Consider the following 16,129-nt stretch of genomic DNA (forward strand, 5'->3'; position numbering starts at 1 on the left):
CTCCCACTCTGGACCCGACAGGTGGAGGCAGTCAGTGCGTGCAACATGAGTTGCACGCGAAGTGGAGCTTTCCTTGGGCACCTCCGCGCTTATGAAAAGGTTCTCGGCTCCTCGTTCGTACAGCTCCGTACGAACGTTCAGGTAGTCGGTCGTTGGACGGACTACAAAGTGCTACCAGGTGTAGTGGGCCTACTTTGGCTCACTACTACGGCTTGCACGTGTGCGCACGTGTATGAGGAAGCGTAGGTTTCTTTTACTTGAGTTAAGTATACTCGAGATCCACGAGTATACTTTAAACAAGATAAGACTCTAAGTAGCGGATTTTGGTAAAGATGAGAACTTTGACTTCCCCTAAATGTAATGTAATATTCTAAACTAGGAATCTGCCAACGGCTGGTTGGCAGGATTCCGCTAGCATGCAAGTCGCTCATTGGCTAAAAGATGCTGCTTTCAGCCAATAGGAATCCTAAATGTGTATGAACCTCCCGTCGTGGTGGTCCCAAATGTATGTAGCCGTTGGTGTACCTTACACCAAGGTCGAGAAAGTCTTTCGAACCTCTAACAGACGTCGTTATAAGTCCCATGTCCTGCAGAGCTGCGCTTAGTTCCACCTTCTTATCGCTGGTGGGCGGAACATCGTCTCGCTGTCGGTGAGTCAACCCCTTCTTCTTCAGTACGTCCGTGGTGCTTGGAGCTAAGCCTAGGGCCTCCCTCAGCCTAGGGCCTCCCTCAGTTGCACCTTGGCCGCATCTTCTGCGACGAGCAGCTCCGCGTGTACCTGCTGCATCTCTTTGGTATTCAGTCGGTGCGTGTCGGCAGCTGCATCTTTCGTGTCCGTGTCCTGTTGAGTGGCTTCCTCCGACGAGTCGATCACGAGTGGGTTGCTCCTAGACCCTGCTTTCGGCTGCTTGGTGCGCCCCCCCCCCCCCCGGGTGGGAGGATTACTGGCGGTATTGGCCTGTGGGTGAGCTGGACTGGGGTTGGGTACACTCGATCCAGTTGCAGTCGACCGCTCGACTTTGCTGCTACCCCGAGAATTCTTCGAGTCGCCATCAAACCATTCGGCTTCCTGATTTCCTTGCTCATCATGGGTTCTGTCACTGCTTGGGCGCATAGGCTTCGATGTACCGCTTTGGCCTTGGTCTGCTTGCGGGTTCCGCTCGGGAAACTTCTGCTCGTCGTGCTTCAGATGGCAGTTGGCCATAGCTTCTTGTAGCTCAGCCAGACTTGTGACGGTGGCAGGTTGGGCTTACAGTTGGGCCAACGTTGCTTCCGCTGCGACGATGCTCCCGTTGCCTTTCAACGCTGCAGCTGACAAGTTGCAGAGTCTCATCGGATGGCCTAGTCCTCCGCATCGATGACATTGCTGTCGGCCGTGCATGGTCGGATGCTGGACAACGATGACATAGTTGAACCACATAATCCGTTTAATGCCCAATAGCGCATCTGGGCAGCCATCTTGGCTAAAGCTGAGCTCCCAGGCTGTCGAAGTCCATGAGTTGGGTCCACCAAGGTCCAGATCGTTAAGATCGAAAGGAACCGAAAGCGCATATTGTAGGAAAGAGTGGAAGTGGCTCAGGTCCATCGACCTCGCGACATTGCGGAGAATTACAACGTACGCAGCTTCCTGCACCAGATCGCTCGATCGGATCCAAGTTGCCGATAAGAGCTTTGAGGCTCTCAGCAGCACGCAGTCCTTGTGGTTGTCATCCGAAGTCAGGACGCAGTACAACACCAAGGCGCCGAAGAGCTCGTCTTAGCGTAGAAGTAGCCGTATGAGACGAACTGACGAAAGCCGACTTGCGTAGTTTGAGTGGGAATTGACAATGATCGTGTTCATCAAGTGTTGTTGTGTAGGGGAAAGCTTCGCAAGCCTCAAAAACCCCGCAGACCTACTTTGACTATACAGGTCCCCGTTGAGGGGAGTGCACGCATGCATGAGTAATTCCGTGAAGTCCGCGGACCTCTCTCCGGAACTCTTCCTCGCAGCCACCGTCACTCACAACCACCACTTCAACCTCACTGCAGGACACACACTCCTCAAGTGAGTTCCTGCAGCGATCGCAGCCTGACCGCAGTCAAGTCTCGTAGCCGATCCCAGACCGACGCTTCCGGCTTCAGCAGAACTGGTGCATGCGCATTGTTCAGTGCGTGCACATGCCTATGGAACGGGATTGCCAGACCCTCAAAGCGCTGAGCCTCCGCCCTGGTGAAGAGATGTAGGTGGATTACGTGTCGCGCTGCGTTGTAGCTGATAGTCTTCGCCGCCGCTAGCATGCTCCAGATGGCCGGATAGGCGATGCCTCTATTGGTCACCGCAGTTGAGTTGCTCTCCTGGAGGTTGTTGGTACTCTGGAAGGCCTCCGGGATCGGTAACTCCCCTTCGAGGTCCATAATTAGTTTTCCTTCGACCTGGGCCCTGGTGGCACCGATGATGCGAAGTTTGAACTCCGTCGCCATAATACGGTTGATGAATTGGGGTAGTCGTCGACACAGTATCGTACCTTCTACGAGGCCTTGGACAATCCCTTCTCGGAACGCCGAGTCGGTGTGTTTGCCATACGTGGTTTCGCAAATCCGTCGTAGTCGCGTCGTCTCCTCCGTCGAATACACCCCTTGGTGAAACAAGAAGGCCTTCGGTACTGCCCCCCAGGGGACTTTCTGGTATCTTGGTCTGTAACCTTTTGAGCCCACTGCGTTAGCACGGGCACATTCTTGGCGGCTTCTTGAACGGCGAACTTGCCCACTTGCTTACTCAGAACGTACTCTAGAGATTGGCGCGACTTGAAGACTGTAAGACATGCTGCCTCGACAAGCTTTTATCCATCGGTCCACTCCCGTTTTTGCTTAACAATAGGGGTGGGTAATCGATTCAATCGGATTGATCGAGATGTACTTTCTGACCGATCGAATCAGCCTGTGCCGATTCTCGATTCATTTCGATCAGATCCGATTGAGCGGTCGATCCAATCCGACTATCAAGATATAAAAAACAGCAGTAATACCTCCAGAAAATGTTTCTCTAGATATCGCATTTACGTGTGAATAACTTTTAGGCGACCCCCGAAATGACCAATAGCATATGTCCACTCTGATCGCTTATACATGCGATCATGTCCGAAGCTATACAATACCACAGGTTTCGGTGCTTCCGACTTTTTACCGCAGCAAGAAAATGTTTGGCTTTAGATACTGGTGTTACCTATAACAGTGACTTGAAGGCGCTAGATTCGCGCTAAAATCGAGCGCTGTAACAATGATATCGACGCGGTGCCAGTTCCGTATATGATTAAGGCTTAAGGCCTGAGACTTAATCATATACGGAACTGGCACCGCGTCGGTATCATTGCTACAGCGCTCGTAAGCCTACTTGTGTTGTCTACCAACTCGCCCAGCCCATTTAATGCGCTCAGTGGCAGCAGTGTCTGCGACGTAGCGTGCGCAGCGCTAACATCACCTCGGCTATCTTCAGCCAGCTCACGTTGCTCGACTGCAACTCGCCAGCCACCTCCCACGCATCGCTTCCGCTGTTGCAGCTCGACACGCGCTTCAGCAACACGAAGTCGCTCCAGCGCCGACTGCATGGACTCTGTGGCCTTGGATATCATCTTGGTTGGGAGGAGCCAACCGCGTAGTCGCCCCGCACGAAGGGCACACACAGGGCCAGCACACCCACGACGCCGAACTTGAGCGTGGACTCGTTCGGGTCGCCCGAAACGAGCATGTCCAAGGCGTCCGAGGGCTTGGCCAGGAAGATGGTGAGTGCCGGGCTCACGGACGCGTTGATGCAGATCACGAAGAAGCAGAAGACGAGGTCGGTCATCTGGTTGGACCAGTGCCACATCGTGCTGCGCACGACGTCCACGATGCCGTAGACCAGCGTGGACGAGGACGCGTCGATGGCGTGCAGGCACGACAGGAACCAGGCAGCCGAGAGGTTGTGTAGGCGGTAGTGCAGTGCGCGCTCCAGAAAGTCCGTGCGCGCTCCGGAAGTCCATGGGCTTGTCGCGCGTCATGTCGCCCACAGATGATGTGGCCGTACTCGCTGTAGCAGTCGCCCGCGTACAGCACCTTCTTGTCGTCGAGTCAGGACTCGCACGTAGATGGGGCCGCGAGTCTCTCGCGGCGAGAGAAGGTGGGGCTGCGGCTTGCCGTTCGGGTCGGTGAAGCCGCAGTCCGGGTCTGTTGGCCGTCTTGCGGCCTCGCACGTACTCTTCGCGCCAAGAGCGGACGTGGCCTTTTGTTTGACGTGTCCTTTTGTTTTTATTCTGTGATATCGGTTATACAGCATCACCTCTGTGAGGCACAATATCATCGCAATTTCAGCCAACTATCCGTGTTTCACCAGCGTTGTCGAATCGATCCGATTCGATCCGATCCAATCGGATCGAGTCGGAATTGATCTATAGATCATCCAATCCGATTAAATTCGATCACGATCTGTCTTGATCCAATCGATCGAATCGGATTGTAGTTTTGCGACCCATCCCTACTTATGAACAATGTCCTCAAACAAATCGATGAGTCGCTCCTGCTCCAGCTTTTTCAACTTCGGCAAGCGCTGGGCGGCAGCCGTCATGGTAGTTCTCTTGACCGGGCTCCTCGGGCATACGTGGGCAAAGAGCTGCTGCATGAGGTCCAGCAATGCCTGGAGACGCAGTTTCCTGGTACTGGTAGCTTGCAGTGAGTTGAACAAAGCAATTGCAAGCTAGTCCGGCGTGGCTCTTGGTTTCTCCTCAGTGGTTTCGTCCCCCTTCTCGGCTCCGTCAATACTAGCGCTTGACTCCGAAGCCGGTGCCTGCGGTGGAGTCGTGTCCTGTGTCTCGAGGGAGGGATCTGCGGCCGTGTTACCTTCGTCTCTTGTTGCCCCTTCCGCACTCTCATCGGCTGGCGCTGGAGCAGATTGCTCGTGGATTGCGTGTGAGGGCGCAGACTCCCCCAAACCGCTCCTCCCGTCCTCTTCCTCCTCCTGCTGCGTCTCCGGTACAATCTCGTCGCTGTCCTTGTGCTTGCTCTCCGTCGTTCTCTCCGAGCCGGCTGCTGCCTCTGGTTCTGGCTCCCTACGGTCCGGGGGGGGGGGGGGTCCTCCCGGGTCCGGGGCAAGGGAACTCATGGACAGGGTGAAACTACTTGGTTTAAGTATACCTTACTGGCACTGTGCACTTCCAATCCCAGGCCGGGTTGCTGGGGCTTGTCGCAAAATCGAAAGTGGGCTATCAGCACTTCGTCGCTTCCTATCCCAGTATCATTGAGACATCCCCGATTTAGCAGCCTCCAAATCCTCTGTGAGCGATGCTTTAATGGCCAATTTAACAGGACAAACTAATCGGTTTTCACAATAAATCGTGTGACTTTAATTAAATTAGTCAATAGAGAAAACACTGACATGGGAGTAAATATAAAAACGTCGATATCTCAGATAATTGATAAACTCCGGCGAAAGGCTGATGCGGCTAACTGTAAGGAAGGCGATGTAGAGATAAGTAGGCTTGTGTTTGTTTTTGTTTTTGAATTGAGGTTCCATTGGCGTCACTTAGCTAATACGATCGTTGTAAGCTTGTGAACCGGTAGTGAAACCAAGTATGAGGAAAAATGCTTACAGTGATGCGATAGGGCTACTCAATGAGTTGATTGCCATACACTTGTATATTAACCCGACTAGTGGGTATATTAACCCGGCTAGTGGGAGCATTTGTATGTGTAGTATTTTAACCCGCCAGTCTAGTGGGAGCATTAATACGTCTAGTATATTGCTGAACAAAGAAAACAGTTCTGTGTGGAAGGAGAGAAGTGGATAGTTTCCGATCGGTGGTCGCTTAAGAAAATGCTTTCTGACTTTTTTGTTGTAATACTGATTTTGTGCGTTCGTCTTGCTCTGTTGCTACACCCACTGGCCCACGGCTCTGCGGCCTCCGTTGTACGTGCATTCTGTGACAACAGACCTTGCACGCTGCATAGCATAAGCAAGGATCATGTTGTGGTCGCAAGAACAGCGTATCAGCACAAGCACTGACATGCATTGTTTGCCTAGAGCTCAGTAGATGCAAAGCATTGGCCTGAGGCTCACGCTATCCATACTTATGTACCAGCCTCCGCTTCGCTCAGTCTCCGAGCCACAACGCTCTGCGTTGAGCTCGACATATCAGTAAGGATTATTGCTAACTTACTGCGGAGACGGCTATAGCTAGAAACCTGCCATAGCTGGAAACCTGCCAGCTATAGCTGTCTCCGCAGTAGCAATAATCCTGGTAAAATCTTACCCACAACTTACATTCCTGATATTATTGCTATACATGATACGACTGTCGTCCACGGGTCGTATCAGGTATGCAAGGTTTATCTGTAAAAAATAACTTCCAAAATACAGTACAGACAATCCTCTTTGGAGTGATATCCTGAATAGGGATACCCCTCTGGTTAGCACTAATGGAGGCTCGACGACATACAAATTCAAGTCAAACATTCTCTAACCTCCGGATAGTGCTTAGTGATACGAGATTGGGCATTAGCTCTATTAAGAGACCATTAACTATGAGGATGTCCATTTCGTAAAGCATGTCCGACGTGGGTCGCTTGCGACCTTGAATGGACTTGGATTCTCCGAGTTAGCGGACATATTATTTTAATAAACTTAAAAGTTTTGCATGATGAGATTCTGGAACGTGCATTTATCGTTTTTGCATGGGCGCTAGACTAGATTTCGCGTTGTAGCTACCTGTTCAGTCCTCCCAGTTCCATCTGAATAGTGCCCAGTGTCTCACCACTTCTCGCGCCATATAGTAGATATATTATAATGTCCAGCGCAACAACTACTTGTATCTAGCGATTCGACCACGTATCGAGTGCAATACAACGTCACCATGTGCCTGAATGGTGGCAATCTCACTTGAACGACAATGTACAGCCAATATGGTACAGATCTAGATAGTGATGCCTCTGCATAGTGATAAAAAGTGGTCTCCCGAGGCTATCACTACAAAGAGGATCATGAAATGAAATGAAATGAGTTGCGTGTTTCGCGTAAGTTAGCCTAGTTACAGTGCTCCGTCCCAGACTCTATATTACTAGGTAAGAGGATTATCTGTGCTGTAATTCAGTCCATACCGTCAAATTCCAACGGGGTTGGACTGCTTCCAACCAAAACCGGTCTAGCAACGGTATTAGGTTTTTTGTTCAGCTGATATTTAACCTCACGAACGCCGATTGGATTCTCGGCCAACAGTCCAGAAGCTTCCAGGTTAGTGCTGCGAGTCGTGCAACACTGCTTGTGCTACCTGTGCTGACTGTGCTGCTGTTGTCTCTGCGTGTACACAGGCGCTGCTGGCCGCTGGGCCGTGTGTGCTGCTGGGCCGTCTGCGCTGCTGGGCTGCGTGTGCTGCTGGGCCGTGTGTGCTGCTGGGCCGTGTGTGCTGCTGGGCCGTGTGTGCTGCTGGGCCGTGTGTGCCGCTGGGCTATGTGCGCTGCTGGGACGTGTGTTGGGTTGCGCCTGTGCGCTCTCGTGGCGTGTGGCTCAAGTGGCCGAGGGTTTGGACGAGTATGGTGCTGTTGATGGATGCGACTTACCCGCGCCCATGGAGCTCGTGAGGTTGAGCGCCAGGCCTTCGGGCCTGGAGGATCGGGTTCAAACCCCGACATGGGCATCAAATATTATGTGTTTTTGCTTTCTTTTTGGACAGGTCGGCTAAGAGAGTGCGTGCTACTCCTGCTGTACGTATTGTGTATCTTATTGACTGTTTAGTGTGCTGCGTGTGCATTTAGGTGAAGCGCAGGAATGGCGGAAGGGCAGAATTGGGTGTCGGGTCGACGACTTCGCCTTCATAGTAGCGCTCGCGAAACTGGTCAAGGAGGACGGAAAGGTGGCCTGCTTTGTGAAGCGCACGCATGGCTTTGACGACCGAGCCAACGGCTACAGCCTGTGAGCCTTGTGCAGCCAAGTATTCAAGGGTCTTCTTCTCGGCTTCGACTCCAACAGCGTGTACCTCCGCCTTGTACGCTGGCGAGGCCGGATCCAGCTTGAACCCAGAAGGTGAGTAGAGCATCATGAATGCAACTGCGTGTCGTGACTCGTGAAGGATGGCTTTGCTAACTGTTGTTGATTCGTACATGCGTGGTACAGCAGTGAACCACTCGAACCACACTGTCGATAGCGCTTTGGAGGCACGTTTGCGCGCGCGCTTTGGCTGCGACTGCTCAACGTCTTCGTGCTGCTGCTCGGTAGTGTTTGTTTTCTTGTCAATAGATTCTGCGTTCGCCCCCAAAACAGCCAGCCTTTCCTCTACGCGTGTTTGGCGGAGCAATAGCTCGTCGAGCTGCTGCGACAGCTTTTCGAGAACACGGATCATGTTTTGAGAGGACTCGGTTGCTGTTTCTTGTTTCTCTTCTGCAGGTGGATTAAATGCAGCTCGGAGGGTGATCGACCATGCCAACAGCTCGGAGGTCTGTATGTTGAGGACACCAAGGGCTTCATGAATGCGACGGACGTACGGGCTGTCCAAGCGATGGCGTTCCATCTCGGGGAAGGGAAGGATCAAGGTCGCCATCAACACTTCGAGCACCTGAGGATCCAAGTTCCAAGACACTGTCGGAAAACCAGTGACAGCAGCGAAGAGTAGATCCTGCAGCTTCTCCACGCGCGCTCGGACGACTCCGTCCAGGGCGGTAAGGTCTGGAAGTCGGGCGCCCGCTTGCGCGTTCCACCTGCTCAATTGGCGCGCAACTTGTTGATCTTCGTGTGTTGTGTTCAGCATGTAGGAAAACGCCTTGCTCACGCGCGACATATTCCAGCCCCCGCGTTCAACAACCCAGTTCGGGCTAATGCGCCTGTCGGCGTTGGCGTGCATGGCCCCACCTCTTCTGAAGGAGTGCGAGGTAAGTCCCTTCGTGAGTCCACTCTCCTTTGCTGCTGGCAGTCCACTAACCGTGACTAATAGTCTATTGATATAAGCGTGGGCACCAGGGGCCGAGTTGGCTCGACGTGGCTGTGGAGTCTTGCATGTAGGTGCTTCCGCAAGCTCGCGGTCTAGCTGCGCAATCAGCCCCAGCTCGCCATCGTCATCTTGGTCGTCGGACGCGGACAGCGCAGGTACGGCAGCAAATTGCGGGAAGATGCGAGTTTCTGGAGCGGGTTGAAGGGCGAGAGCGACAGCTAGCACGTGTAACGGGCACGTGAAGGGATCGTTAGGATCCTTAAACAGGGAGATTCCCTGTTGCGAAGCAGTCTTCACACGCTTAAAGCGGAGAAATATCATACCGCCTAGCATATACGCACAGAATTGTCAGCATAATTCGTGGGGTTAATTAATACAAAAATTCAAAATCCTGCACGGGTATACACACAGCTGCGCTTTCTCCAATTGCTTAGCCTCAGAACCACGACCGTAGAGGTACCACCTCAACGCCACTAGCGCCGCATCCAGGTAGTCGGAGTTGGCGGGAGCGTGCATGTAGGGAGCCGAGATGATAGTCTTTATATCTTTCTTAGTACATGGTGGCGCTTGTTTCGTGACACCTTGCTCCGGCCTCTTTTCACAGTACCGATCTAGAGTTGATAGCATCTTTTGCAGCTTCTTAGCTACACATTGGCTCTGTTGCGGGTACAGATCCGCCAGCCAGTTCTTAACATTACCAAAATAAGATAGCACAGTGTTCTTGAACAGAGCTACTCCTTGCCTTCCTATTTTTTTCACTAAGAACCACCCATACTTATCCAGAATGACAAACAAACTCTTACCTGTGCTGTCCTTAGAAATACGATCATGCACTTCTGTGAGCGTCACCTCCTTCTTCGCAAGGAAGTCTTCGAAAGACTTCACAGCCGTCGCTCTGCTTCTCTGGCTGTTCGCAGGAACTAGCGATGCCACCGACATGCCTGTGTGCGTCGGAACGCAGAATGGAGTCGGAGATGAGCTGGCAGGGGTTGGAAACCTATGAATATTTATTCTATTTGTAGTTCACTTGATATTTGTATGGCATACTCGATATCAAATCGCGTTTCCAACCAGATATTGTTGGAATGTTCAGATCAGCGGTTGGCAGTCATTCCCTCGATTTAATTGGTCGAAATTTTAAGCAACGGTAGTGTCTATTGGTTGTAAATGCTAAGAATCGCAGATGACACACTCCTATTGGCTGGAAGCACCATACAAACTTTAAGGTATTTTTCAGGGGTTAGAATCGCAGCGATATGCTACCGTACCCTGTTAGTAACAGGAAGTCGGTAACAGGCTGTTACCGACTTCCTCCGCTTGTAGTGGACAGTCTTATATACGAGCGCCCAATCATATCACAGGATTTGGAGGGCCTTCTCGACTCCGATCACAACTTGTGAGTCACAAGTTCCGCACAAATCATTTCGATACGTTTCCACCGGTAATGTATCGGTGCGATGGAGCTTCCATTCATTTCACGCAGCTACGGATGCAGCCTAGAGCTACCTGGACGCGGTACCACTACCTATGCTAGTGTTAAGCGCTGCTGCGGCACACGTAGACTATACAGACGTTCGGAGAGTGGTTTGCTTGCATCATCCTTACTTACTCGACGCTGTTCCCATCAACCAATGTCACATGTTACCGAGTTAAGACTTTAATAAAAAATTTACCTCAAAAATGGTCTGAAGGCAGGGCAAAGCATTGCAACGGCACTAGCCTCACGCGGGCGCGTGCCGCTCAAGACTTTGCAGTGGCAGCCTGTTGCCTGCGGCGTGGTGTCAAGCGCGACAGGCTCGCTCAGCGGCGTTGTGCATGACCACCAATAAAGTGAGCAAAGCGCAAAAAAGTGGCAGCTAATCGACTACTGGTACCGGTACCGGTTGCCAGATTCGGCATATCATTTTTGACGGGTGGTACAGTGTGCCGGTATATACCCTGTCCACTACACTGTAAACAAGCAGAGGCGGAGGAAGTCGGTAGCGTTTACGATGAGCGAGAATGCACATGTCAAGCCACTGGTTTGAACGGAAGCCAGCCTCCGTCTGTGCCTCCGTCTGCTTGATCAATTTATAGATGGGACACACTCGTTAAATTTCGTCTATACTACTGCCTCGGTTTACCAAAATGCGCATGGTTAATTATCTGCGTACTCTTTCCCACAATCATTGCCCTAGATCATCAGGATACGAAGTAAGCTTTGCTCTTCCCAATAATTTGTGGATAATCCACTGGCTCCAGCTCTAATTAATATCTGTTGTCGCTCTTCATTTCGCGATTCGCCCCCCAGCACTCAGACCAACAAAGCGACAGCTACCGACGGAACCATGCGTCTGTTGTTGTGGGTGCTGCTCGCGACTTTGGTCACCTTGCTCTCCTCTGCTGATGCCTTGAGTATCACCAATTCCGACAAGAAGCAAGTGTCTGTGCTCGACTCTGGCAAGGATGCGACGTCACGTATGCTCACTGCGGACTACGAGCTCACCAACGTCAAGCGGTCTCTGAGAGGCGAGAGCGAGAAGACCAAACAGGATGAAGAGCGCATGGGAAATTTTTTGGTCAAGATCAAGGGATCGATCCAGAAACTGAAGGATGCATACCGCGCTCATATTGAGAAGCAGTTCGTGAAATTGGATCTCATAGACAAGAAAACTCCGGACGACCTTTACAAAGAGTACAGAAGGGCACCGTGGGGAGTGAGCAAGTTGAAGAAGAAGGCCTACAAGGGGTACGCGGCGTACTACAAGCGTGAGCATCCAAATTGGGTCTCGTCGATCCCAAAAAAGTGAGGCGTCCCCAAGGGATTCTAACGTTGGTTACAAGTGCAAGAGGTTCTAGTCGAGTCATGATGGACAGGGCATAATTTCTATGACAAACCATACTTTTTCTTAACGATTTTCTTGTTGAGCAAAAGTAACGCGCTGATTTTGCGTTCTTCATGGAAACTAAACACACACAGGTACCAGTAGTATTATGCAACTTACCTTGCTCCCCCTGAGCGATGCACTTTTAGGAGTATTACTAGTAAAATACTCTTGTTGCGTATGAAGCAGTTGTCACTGTAATGTTGATAAATCTCGTGGCGAAACGCATTTAGGATATACTTTTAGGTATTTAAAAATACATGTACTTCGAACGAAAAGTAGATACCTCAAATATTACGTAGTGTCATCGAATACGTCTTGGTGACTTCGGAGCTCCCTCAAAAAGTATCTCAAAGAGAGCGATCCTAAAATTGAAAGAGAACAGCTACTAGTAACTCGTCACAGCAACTACTTAAAGCAAGCTACTTCGAAGTGCAAATTTCTTTCTCCTCTAACGTTCAAGCTATCTTATCCTGTGACTTATTATCTATTATTATTGCCGCTGCGCGCTTGTTGTTCTACTGTACGTGCCCTATTGCACGATGCCGCATTTGCATCATTACTCAACACGCGTCTCCAGTTCCAAGTCTCGTCTTCCAACAATCGACTATGAACCCTGGATGCAGTGCGACCTCAATAGTTACTGCTGCTGATTTCAAGGAGAAGATTGAAGTATATCAAGAAGTTCGCCAAGAAGCAGCAGAAGACAGCGCGCCACAACTTATTCCCGTGTCACGACAAGGAAGTCGCATAGATCTGCGTTCGACACTGAAGCAATCCGGTCAGGATGACAAGACAAATTCTTCACACGTTGACGCGCTGCCCGCTGAAGAAATAAATGGCGTAGTGGGTCGATGTGAACAACACGAAGCAGGAGTACGCGAAGAGAAGGACGTATTCCGTGCACAAAAGATCGACATCCAGAAACTCATTTGCCACCTGAAGCCGCGAAATGATAACCTGATGGACCCTTCAATTCGTGCGTTGTGGAGTGCGTGTATCGGTAGCAAGACTGCCCGTCTGCAACTTCTCGATTTGTTACGAGAGGGGTCCGATGATCAAAAGGAGATCACAATGGACGTTCTGACACTCCTTACCGACGACGGCTACGGCGAGAGTATCATGCGCGCTGGAGTGATTCCTCACCTCATCGATCAGTTGAAATCGGACCGACGTAGCCTGAAGGAAAGTGCTGCGTACGCTCTCTCAGCACTTGTGGAGCATAACGATCACATCGCTGCTGAAGTAGTTCTTGTTGGCGCTATTGCACCCCTCGCAGCACTTTTCCAGTCCGGATTCGACTATGGAGTGTACGCACTGGCGAAGTTTGCAAGCCTCAGCACAATCAACGCAGGTGCAATAGCGGATGAAGCGGCAATTGCTTCGTTTGTTGTTCTGCTGAAACACGGAACAGATGAACAGCAGAAAGCAGCAGCACTCGGGCTGCAGCATTCTGCCTCCACCAGTGACGAGATCCGGATTGAAATTGCTCGAGAAGCAGGGACGGCGTCGCTCCTTTCGCCTTCTCAACACCCGGATGTGGAGAGTTGTAGGCTTTGGCCTTCAAGGTTTGCGCATAAATCTTCCAGTATGAAGGCTCTGAAGGCAAACCTAAGGCACAATGCCCGGCGAGATTTCTCGAGCAACCACAGTTTGGGCTGATACTTCCCGTGTTGCAAAATCAGCAATCGACAGAGTATTAAATCTCATTTTTTATTCGTATCATCACGGACACTGACAACAGTCGAAGATGTTTTATCCAGCTAGTCCATTTATTGTAGATCATTGCAATGTCCATTCCAACTTCTAAAAACCTTACCCAGAAACATTATCCGGTCCTAGCTAAGATTGTGGGATGATACGTTCGCTAACCGAAGAAACTGTACTAAGAGTACTTCGAAGCAGGAGCAGGACTGTACGGTCCGTCTTCGTCGAAGCGTTGGATCTTAAAAAGCAACTCCATAGGACCTAAATGCTACTACCTTATCTTATCGAAATCTTGTGCAGTTTATTTTGGTCTCGTCCTGTGCAACATGTACCTTGAGCTCTTATCGCTTCGAGGCTTCTGGGATCACTGTCCTGGTGTTTGATGACCATTCCCGAATTCGATCAAGTCCTGCCAGTTTGTGAACTCCCAGTCTGACGATGGATACCCGACTCAAGCAACTCGCAGAGAACGCGTCTGTAAAACTGGAGGAGGCCTTCGCCTCGACAGTCACGTTTTGCTGCGATCTCAAGGAAGACTTGACAGTCCACCACTATATCACTCGCCTGGACGACACCTTCGAGCGCGACAAAGTGTCGGCAGCCCGCGAGCTGGGAAATCTCGCCAAGAGCAGCAGTAAGGCCCGCGCCGAGGTGACGTCCAACGCCGGTTGCTGCTCGCTGCTGCGGCTGCTGCGTTTCGGCGACGACGAAGGGAAACAATGGGCCGCGTACGCTCTTGCATACACGGCACTCGACAACGAAGAGAATGCAGCTACAATCGCAGAAGACGGTGCTATCGAGCCACTCGTGGGACTTCTCTCTGGCACTGACGGGCAAAAGGAATATGCAGCTCTGGCGCTGTGGATTCTCGCCAAGGACAGCTCCGCCAACCGTGAAGCGATCGCCATGGCTGGTGCCATCAAACTGCTCGTCGCACTTCTGCAAGATGGAGCCGACAATCTCTTGGAAAGCGTTTCGAATGCACTGGGGAGTCTCGCGACCGACTCGGACACCAACTGCGCTGAGATCGTTCACGAAGGAGCGATCGCTGCTCTTGTGGCTCTTTTGAGGAGAGATTCACCCACATTGACGGAATCTGCGGTGTGCGCATTGTGGAGGGTTGTGCAGAGCAACAAGGCGTGTGCAGCTGAGGTCGTCGCAGCTGGAGCGATTCCCCTTCTTGGTGCACTCCTCCGCGGTGCTAGCAAGCACTGGGCCATGAAACTTCTCGCTGCTGTGTCGGGCAATATTGACGCAAACTCCGCCGAAATCGTTCGCGCAACTGCGATTGCCCCTTCAATCGAGCTTCTCCAGTCCGGAACCGACGAAGAGAAGGAAGCTGCCGCTGAGCTGCTCGCTGCTGTCGCTGGTGTCAGCGCTGTTATCCGTACGGACATTTCAAGTGCAGGCGCCATCCTGACTTTCGTCGGATTGATTCGTGAAGGATCGGAGCGTCAGAAGGAATACGCCGTGCGTGCGCTAGCGAATCTGGCAATGGGCAATGAATCCATCAGCTCTGAGATCGCATGCGAAGAGGTGATCGTTTTGGTGGTGAAGCTGCTGAATTTCGGGACGGAAGGGCAGCAGGAAGCTGCAGCACGGTTCGTGCAGAGTCTCGCCAAGGATAACCCTTCCAACCGTGCTGTGATAGTCGAGCACGGAGCGATTGCTCCGCTTGTGTCGCTGGTCCGACATGGAACGGACCAGCAGAAAAGTTCCGCTGCGCTTGCGCTCGGGAGTCTGGCGGAGAAGAACGAGGCCAACAGCTTGGAGATTGCGCGTCAAGAAGCCATCAAGCCGCTGGTGGAGCTGGGTAAATCAGGCTCTGAAGAACTGAAGACGAGCGCTGGGTACGCGCTTCGAAGCCTCGCCGGCAGCAACAACAAACTTCGAGCTGAGATTACTCGTGAGGGAGGAAAGGCGGCGCTAACGGTGGTGAAACCTGGATCGGACGAGCAGAAGGCGGGGTCGGCGAAGATAGCGGAAAAGCGTTCGAGCTCCAAGCTGCACAAGTCTCGTAGTTTCAGCCAACGCGTCCGCGCAATTTTCTCAAGCAAGGCTTAAGGCGAATGATCTTGGTAGCAGATGAAGTGACGACATAAGTATCAATAATGTATCGTATTCTCTTCTTTCTTTCTTTCTTTCTTTCTTCTTCTTCTTCTTATCCTTTTAACTAAACTAATAGGCAGTCTCTGCTACAGTTGAGAGAAGCGTTGCACCGCCAGCCAGTAGCAGGATTCGTCCAGAAGCACAGGCTTCTTATTCTTCTGCTGCTGTTTGTGCTGCTTCTGATGTCCCGAGTGTTTCCCTGTTCGCACTGCGATGACATTAGACTGAGACCCATCACCACGATTTCTCTTCTCCTTCCTTATAGGCGTCTCCTCTGTCTCCTCTAGTCGCCGCTTGAGCGACCGCAGTGCCGGCAGCTTGGAGACGTCAGACTCCCGCGGTCTCTTTCTGGTCGTGGCAGAGGCCTCGGGTGCGGCGTTTTCTTGTGTTTTCTCTGGCGTCTTGCATGAGCCTTCTTCTTTTTCCTTATCAGCTGGAGAGACCAACCTCGCACGGGTCCGCGGCAGCTTGAACTCGCGCTTGTTCAGCCAGGAGGAGTAGGCGCTGGTCGTCATTTTCAGA

At 51.6% G+C, this 16,129-nt stretch overlaps 7 protein-coding genes across 7 annotated transcripts; 2 read left to right on the top strand and 5 right to left on the bottom strand.

Moving 5' to 3' along the window:
• Positions 1–1,249: 1,249 nt before the first annotated feature.
• PHYSODRAFT_471456 (hypothetical protein) lies at positions 1,250–2,628 on the bottom strand (the record flags this gene model as incomplete). Its single annotated transcript, XM_009518010.1, has 2 exons — positions 1,250–1,669; positions 2,128–2,628. Coding segments are annotated over 2 exons (921 nt in total), but the record flags the coding sequence as incomplete, so codon positions are not given.
• Positions 2,629–3,409: 781 nt separating this feature from the next.
• PHYSODRAFT_262246 (hypothetical protein) lies at positions 3,410–3,844 on the bottom strand (the record flags this gene model as incomplete). Its single annotated transcript, XM_009518011.1, has 2 exons — positions 3,410–3,578; positions 3,660–3,844. The coding sequence occupies 2 exons, from the start codon at positions 3,842–3,844 to the stop codon at positions 3,410–3,412; spliced, it is 354 nt and encodes a 117-aa protein (XP_009516306.1).
• An 864-nt stretch (positions 3,845–4,708) lies between these two features.
• PHYSODRAFT_294367 (hypothetical protein) lies at positions 4,709–5,113 on the bottom strand (the record flags this gene model as incomplete). Its single annotated transcript, XM_009518012.1, has 1 exon — positions 4,709–5,113. The coding sequence occupies one exon, from the start codon at positions 5,111–5,113 to the stop codon at positions 4,709–4,711; it is 405 nt and encodes a 134-aa protein (XP_009516307.1).
• Positions 5,114–7,754: 2,641 nt separating this feature from the next.
• On the bottom strand, positions 7,755–9,866 carry PHYSODRAFT_322617 (hypothetical protein; the record flags this gene model as incomplete). The annotated part of the gene is made up of 2 exons (XM_009518013.1): positions 7,755–9,253; positions 9,731–9,866. The coding sequence occupies 2 exons, from the start codon at positions 9,864–9,866 to the stop codon at positions 7,755–7,757; spliced, it is 1,635 nt and encodes a 544-aa protein (XP_009516308.1).
• A 1,388-nt stretch (positions 9,867–11,254) lies between these two features.
• On the top strand, positions 11,255–11,716 carry Avh1b-42 (Avr1b-1 avirulence-like protein; the record flags this gene model as incomplete). The annotated part of the gene is made up of 1 exon (XM_009518014.1): positions 11,255–11,716. One exon carries the CDS (start codon positions 11,255–11,257, stop codon positions 11,714–11,716), a length of 462 nt encoding a protein of 153 aa, XP_009516309.1.
• Positions 11,717–13,936: 2,220 nt separating this feature from the next.
• PHYSODRAFT_294369 (hypothetical protein) lies at positions 13,937–15,562 on the top strand (the record flags this gene model as incomplete). Its single annotated transcript, XM_009518015.1, has 1 exon — positions 13,937–15,562. The coding sequence occupies one exon, from the start codon at positions 13,937–13,939 to the stop codon at positions 15,560–15,562; it is 1,626 nt and encodes a 541-aa protein (XP_009516310.1).
• Positions 15,563–15,693: 131 nt separating this feature from the next.
• Positions 15,694–16,122, bottom strand: PHYSODRAFT_322620 (hypothetical protein; the record flags this gene model as incomplete). Its single annotated transcript, XM_009518016.1, has 1 exon — positions 15,694–16,122. The coding sequence occupies one exon, from the start codon at positions 16,120–16,122 to the stop codon at positions 15,694–15,696; it is 429 nt and encodes a 142-aa protein (XP_009516311.1).
• Between the last annotated feature and the right edge of the window lie 7 nt (positions 16,123–16,129).

The sequence above is a fragment of the Phytophthora sojae genome, assembly GCF_000149755.1.
Source record: "Phytophthora sojae unplaced genomic scaffold PHYSOscaffold_1, whole genome shotgun sequence".
In the NCBI taxonomy this organism is placed as follows: Eukaryota; Oomycota; class Peronosporomycetes; order Peronosporales; family Peronosporaceae; genus Phytophthora; species Phytophthora sojae.